The 7519-nt window shown below is 41.5% G+C and overlaps 1 protein-coding gene across 1 annotated transcript; it reads left to right on the forward strand.

Annotated features, from left to right (window-relative positions):
- Positions 1-1559: 1559 nt before the first annotated feature.
- On the forward strand, positions 1560-6166 carry LOC128358945 (protein NLRC3-like; the record flags this gene model as incomplete). Its single annotated transcript, XM_053319350.1, has 6 exons — positions 1560-2364; positions 2425-2897; positions 5201-5258; positions 5389-5404; positions 5729-5743; positions 6031-6166. Coding segments are annotated over 6 exons (1503 nt in total), but the record flags the coding sequence as incomplete, so codon positions are not given.
- Positions 6167-7519: the final 1353 nt, after the last annotated feature.

The raw sequence follows: 7519 nt of genomic DNA on the forward strand, positions 1-7519 counted from the left end.
AAGATATTTAGCAGAGCTCTCTGTTCAGCAGCACAACACAAAAGAGCAGCAGTCTGTTATTTTTCACTAGTGGACTTTTCTGTTTGGCTCAGTTTCCTCCTGCTTATTGTTCCTGACTTTTAATGATTCAGAGTAGCTTCAAGGAGCCTGTGGAGTTTTCTTGTTAACAGACTAAAGTCATGTTCTCATTGACTTACTCACCAAAACACATTGTGTGTCTCCTTGTGGTCCAACTAATGTGTTGAATCCACTTCCCTCCTCATCAAACATCTATTTTAAATCCTGCATTGTTTACATCCATGTTTACTAGCTTGCAGTCTTCTTCTTCTTCTCTGCCTTTGCTGGCACATTGTTGTCTCTGTCTAATTCATTTTAAACTCTTGTGATTGTAGTATTTATTATTTTATTTCAAACTAAATGTGTTGAATCTCAGAGGCTGAAGAACAGAAAGTGTGTAAGTGTGTAAATACTGACAGTCTGGACTGTTTATGTGGGGAAAGAGCTGCATGCAGCTTGTGAGCTGTCGGTTGGCCTCCACTAATGTCATGTGACATAAAGAATATGTTCATGTCCACAGAGAGAGGAAGAGGAGGGCTGTTTCTGTGGAGGAGCAGCTGTCCTGCTGTTCTTTGTGTCAGGACGTCCTGAAGGATCCAGTCTATACCAGCTGTGGATACTGGTTCTGCAGACAGTGCTTCACCTCATTCTGGGACCAGTCTGCTTCATCAGGAGACTCCTCCTGTCCCCAGTGTGGAAAGAAATCCAGAACCAGACCTGGACTGCAGACAGACAGTCAGACCAGCACTGTACAAAGTAAGACTGAAGATCTGTCTGCTGATGTCATCATCTCTGAAAACAGGAATCTACCTCCTCTATCCTACTGAACATTAACAGTCACACTGATTTCTGTTTCATTCTACCTTTTTTCTTCTCTTTCAGCAGAAAGTGGTCTGCAGGAGCTTTTAGATGAACATCAGATCAGTCTGAGCAGCACATGTGAATGTGTGACTCAAGGAACCAATGAAGCAGGAAGTGAAATCCTCCCCAACAGCATCTTCACTGAGGTCCACATCACAGAGGGACAGAGTGAAGAGGTTAACACCCAACATGAGGTGAGGCAGCTTGAAAGAGCTTCCAAGATGAAGACCCTCCATGACGCTCCAATCAAGTGTCAGGACATCTTTAAAGTCTTACCTGACCAACAGGAAACTGAAGAGGTTAATACCCAACATGAGGTGAGGCAGCTTGAAACAGCTTCCAAGATGAAGACCCTCCATGACGCTCCAACCAAGGATCAGGACATCTGTGAAGTCTTACACAGACTCAGAGTGGTTCTGATGAACGGCGTCGCTGGCATTGGAAAAACCTTCTCAGTGCTGAAGTTCACTCTGGACTGGGCACAGCGCTCCAACAACCAAGATATCAGTCTGCTGATTCTGTTCTCGTTCAGGTCGCTGAACTTGATCAAAGATGAGCAGTACAGTCTGCTCATGCTGATCCGTGTTTTCTATCCAACATTACAGAAGCTCACAGCAGAGAAGCTCGCTGGCTGTAAAGTTCTGTTCATCTTTGACGGCCTGGATGAAAGCAGACTTTCACTGAATTTCAACAACAGTGAGGTCGTGTCTGATGTCACACAGAAGTCATCAGTCAGCGTGCTGCTGACAAACCTCATCAAGGGGAAGCTGCTTCCCTCGGCTCTCGTCTGGATAACTTCCCGACCTGCAGCAGCCAATCAGATCCCTCCTTCATGTGTGGACAGGGTAACAGAAGTACGAGGCTTCACTGACGCCCAGAAGGAGGAGTACTTCAGGAGGAGATTCAGTGATGAAGAGCAGTCCAGCACAATCATCTCACACATCAAAACATCCAGGAGCCTCCACATCATGTGTTACATTCCAGTCTTCTGCTGGATCACTGCTACAGTTCTGGACCACATGTTGACTACAGACCAGAGAGGAGAGCTGCCCAAGACCCTGACTGACATGTACTCACACTTCCTGCTGGTTCAGACAAAGAGGAAGAAGAACAAGTATGATGAGGGACATGAGACGAGTCCGCAGGAGCTGACGGAGGCTGACAGGAACCTTCTTCTGAAGCTGGGGAGGCTGGCGTTTGAACAACTGGAGAAAGGAAACATCATGTTCTACCAAGAAGACCTGGAGCAGTGTGGTCTTGATGTCACAGAGGCCTCGGTGTTATCAGGAGTTTGTACAGAGATCTTCAAAAGAGAGAGTGTGATCTTCCAGAAAACAGTCTACAGCTTTGTTCATCTGAGCGTTCAGGAGTTTCTGGCTGCAGTCTACATGTACCACTGTTACACCAGCAGGAAGACAGAGGTACTGAATGACTTCCTGGGTAACAGTTACTTCCTATTTGATGATGATGACGATTATGATGATGATGATGATGACTTCCTGGGAGAAGACAACAGTTACTCATCTCTGGATGACTTCCTGAAGAGAGCCATGGAGAAATCTCTCAAAAGTGAAAATGGCCACCTGGACCTGTTTGTCCGCTTCCTTCATGGCCTCTCTCTGGAGTCCAACCAGAGTCTCTTCGGAGGCATGCTGGGTCAGACAGACAACAGTCCAGAAACCATCCAGAGAGTCATCAACAACCTGAAGGAGATGAACATTGGTGATATCTCTCCTGACAGAAGCATCAACATCTTCCACTGTCTGATGGAGATGAACGACCGCTCAGTACATCAGGAGATCCAAGAGTTCCTGAAGTCAGAGAACAGATCAAAGAAGGAACTCTCTGTGATCCACTGCTCAGCTCTGGCCTACATGCTGCAGATGTCCGAGGAGGTTCTGGATGAGTTGGACCTGAAGAAGTACAACACATCAGAGGTGGGACGACGGAGACTGATCCCAGCTGTGAGGAACTGCAGAAAGGCTCGGTAAGTCCAGATGTGATTATCAACATTGTAAAGCTGCTTTCTCATCTGAAGCATCAGTATTACAGTAAAGATTCACACATGCACACTATAAAAGAGTTAAACATGTGTTACACCTGCTTGTTGCCAAAGTTCTACATGAGTAGTGTTTCACTACAAGGAGAACCTGCAAGCACATTCACACGTGTCAAGATATCCTCATCACAAGTCAAACACACATTTCTATTCACATTCATGTTGTTATTTTCCTGGTGATGAGGATATCTGGACACATATGAATGTGATTAGATGATGATGTCACTGGACATTTAGATATACAGCATATATCCTTCATTTCCCTCCTGTGGGTATCTGCCTGAGGAAGACCTGTAGTCGCTGGAAATGTTCCAGTTAAATGAAATGGAGCTGTGATTCCAGTGTGTGAGTTCTCCTTGTATCACAGTTGAACAGATTTAGTATCCAGCACCGATCCCACTGAGGGTTTGTGGATGTGCACACCAACACTCTGACTTATAGAGCTTCACTTCAAATGTTCTTCATGTTACAAATGCTATGAGAGCAAGAAAAGCTTCATTTTATTGTTGGTGTGTTTATAGCTCACATTAGTAAACACACTTATTCTGTTTATTTGTAATGATTGATAGATTAATATACTAGGATATGATATAATATAATAAGGTTGAACAGTGCTGCTGTGTTTGACACTGTGGATCACAGTATACTGTTGAACAGGTTGGAAACTTGTGCAGGACTCAGCGGAACAGTCCTAGACTGGTTCAGGTCCTACTTGGAAGAGCGGAGTTATTTTGTGACCATTGGAAGTTATGAATCTGATCGAGTGACTATGACATGTGGAGTTCCTCAGGGGTCAGTTCTTGGACCTCTTCTGTTCAGTCTATATATGCTGCCTTTGGGTCAAATTCTGCAGAACTCTAATGTAGACTATCACAGGTATGCAGATGACACACAGATATACCTAGCACTGTCCCCAGATGACTACAGTCCAATACAGTCATTGTGTCACTGTTTTGAGCAAGTAACTAATTGGATGAACCAAAATTCCCTTCAATTAAATCAAGACAAAACTGAGGTCATTGTTTTTGGCAATAAAAGAAGAGGATTGCTGTCAGTAAACATCTGGAGTCACTCTCTCTAAAAACTAGGGACCAAGTACGAAACCTTGGCGTGCTGATAGACTCAGATTTGACTTTCAGCAGTCATATCAAATCAGTCACCAAAACAGCTTCTATGTTAGTAGAATATAAACCCAGTAGAGCTCTGAGATCTACTGACTCAGGTCAGATAGTTGAGCCCAGAGCTCTGAGATCTACTGACTCAGGTCAGATAGTTGAGCCCAGAGTTCAAACTAAACATGGTGAAGCAGCTTTTACACAACTGGAACAAACTAGCAGCAGAACTGAAATCATTTTAAAATCCAGGTTAAAAACACCTCTGTTCTCCTGAGCTTATGATTGAGTTCTTTTTTTTTTAAACTTAATTTTTATTGAGTTTTTATTAACAACATTACAGGTACATGTACATTTTCCCCTTTTAACAACTGCACATAGTCTTTACATATAAGTAAGATAACTGTAAATTTTATCAAATTATAATAATATACAATTGAAAAATGTATATATAATAAGATGAGATGGTAATAGATGAATAATTAGGAAATTATAACAGTAGCATTAGAAATAAAAAAAATATATAAATAAGAAAAATAAAATAAAAACAAATGGAGCAAAAAGAAAGAAAAGAAAAAGAAGTAGATAATTTAATAATGATATAATAGGGAATTTTAAAAAATTAAATAAATAAATAAAGATAATAAAAATAATATATCATGAGAAAAAAAAGATAAAAATAAAAATCCACTCCACATAGTTACTCTAAAAAAATATGATGATTGTGTCCGGTACCATACATACATACATTATATGTATGGGGGATCCGGTTTTAACCACCCAATAGTTATGCATTTTAATGCTGCTGTGAGCAATATGTTTAGGAGGTATTTTTCATCCTTTCTGTCTATACCCATAGGTATTGCTCCTAATAATGCTATTGTAGGGCTTTTTGGTATGTCCCGTTTTTAAAAACCGCTTTGAGGGCGTCAAAAACTCCTCCTTCCAAAACAGACTTAGTTTAGGACAGAGCCAGAATATATGAGTGTGGTCGGCGTTATCTTTACCACAGTTCCTCCAGCAAGAACCACTATGTGTCGGCCCCGTCTTAGCTGTTATTTCTGGTGTTCTGAAGAACCTGATTATGACTTTCCACTTAAATTCCCTCCAGGAGTTTGAACTTGTGGCACAGTGTGCCTCAGTGCATATCTCTTCCCAGGTGTCCATTGGTATGTCATTGTTCATTTCTACCTCCCATCTCTGTCTTGTCTGTTGGGAGTTATGCATATTCGTAGATGAAAATAGATAATATAGTTTACCAATTATTTTCTTTTGCCTATTACTTATTTGTGCTATCAGGAACCTCTCTATGGGGGTAGGTATTCTAAGTTTTTCCCACTCCTCGTGTGTTGTCAAAAATGATCTTAACTGTAAGTATCTAGAAAAAAGTCTGTCTTCGGGAGATCAGATTCATTTTTCAGCTGTTCAAATATTTTAAGATTGCCATCCCTGACCAGTTGATGCAGATAGGTTAGTCCATGTTCTGACCTTTTTCTGAAGCCAGTATCTAAGTTGTTGGGGGTAAAGGTCTTCATAAGTCCAATGTTTGTTAGTGATGAGAGTAAAGATTTGGAATAAAATACAGTCAGCCTTTCGGCTACCAAAACTAGAGTGGTTTTTGTTTTTGTTTCTTTTACAGGGACGTCAAGAAAAGGTAAGATGTCCAGTGACTCTGTGCACAGGGTGTCGCAAACTTATCTTGCTTGGGGAATATATTAAGTTAGCTGAGATGTTAATTGTGGAAAATAGTATATCCCTCTTAGTGTCCCACCGTGATTTCACATATGAACCGGGACTGATACATAACAGAGTATAGGAGTAATGAATCATAATGAACTTAACTTCTAATACAAAAGTCTTTAGTCATAGTCATTACCAGTTCTTACCATTTTTGTCACATGTGGGTAAGGATACCCTCAGCTTTTCAACTCTGTCCGTTAGAGTCATCTGGGAGAAAGTTTTTGATATACTCCATGGCCTCTTGGGGGTCCACAAACTCCTTATCTTCACCGTGATGTGTGACTCGGAGTCTGGCTGGGTAGAGAAGACCGTAGCAGATGTCTTTCCGGCCCCGTAGTGCTTTGCGTACATCTGTGAATGCGGCTCTAGCCTTGGCAACACTGGCGGTGTAGTCGAGGGAATATGGCAATCCTATGTCCGTTATAAGTCAGAGGGGCTCTGTCCCAGGCCGTAGGATTTCCGTCGTAATGCAGTTTCGCGATGATCACCCGCAGTTTTTCCCAGTCTCCTGGATTCCTGGTAGCAAGCACACGGTGTGAGCGGTCCACCTTTACATCCCGGTCCAGCTGTAGGGCCTCTCTGATAACTTTGGCGACTTTGTTGGGGGAGTTGGCGTTCACTTGCTCTGCTATGCCAGCTATCCTGATATTGCACCGTCTCATTCTCCCCTCCATGTCCTCGCAGCGCTCCTTAAGAGTTGACACCTGGCTTTGAAGGCTGATAACTGTGGATTGTAGCGAGGTCACTTCATTGGACCATGTTGATAGTCCGCCTTTCATATCTTGTATGTCCACCTTCATGTGGTCGACTTCTGCCGGGATAGCTTTCGAATTGTTGGCCACTTCAGACCTCATTCCTTGTAGTTCCGATTTAAGTACATTAAAGTCCTGTTGGACTGATTTTCATATAGAAGTAGCTGTTTTATGGAATAAATATTGTTGGCTCTGCAGGAGCTCGGAAACCAGCGACTTACTCCATATCCTGCTCACTAGCGCCGCTTGATTGAGCTCTTTTAAAGCACTTTACATTTTAATCTTTCATTTGCACTCTATGTCCTTTTAATGATTTTAAAGCTGATCATTATTTTTCTGTACTTTGTTGTTATTATTAGTGTGTGTGTGTGTGTGTGTGTGGGGGGGGGGGGTAATTGTATGTTTTAATGTTTCTCGAATTCCATGTCATTCATGAATTACATGCCTATAATATAAAATATAATATAATAATATACTCTAATATAATTAATATACTATAATATACAATACTATTATATAATATAACACAATATAATATAATTAATATAATTAGGGCTGTCAAACGAATAATTTTTTTAATCACAGAATTTCCATAGTTAATCGCGATTAATCGCGTTTTGAATAGCATCTTTAAAATCCTGTTATTTTACATTTCAAGGCAGTTTTAAGCCCATAATGTAAAGCATTTCTTAGCATTTCAGAGTCTTTTAACTGGGAATCAATCACGGCTCTGCTGCGACTCCCACACTCCAAAATGGTCCTTTGGTGGAGCTGAGGCTCGCTTGGCTGCACCTGGGTGTTTAGCGTGGAGGTGCTAACTCAAACTCCACGTACTCCGGTGGTAGTTAAACTCCGTTTGACACAGGTTGCATTTTACTTTTGACTTGTCAACTGAACCGTCTCGAAGTTTTTTGAAGTTAAACAAGTTGTTCAAAAGT

Source organism: Scomber japonicus, chromosome 5 (assembly GCF_027409825.1).
Source record: "Scomber japonicus isolate fScoJap1 chromosome 5, fScoJap1.pri, whole genome shotgun sequence".
NCBI lineage: Eukaryota > Metazoa > Chordata > Actinopteri > Scombriformes > Scombridae > Scomber > Scomber japonicus.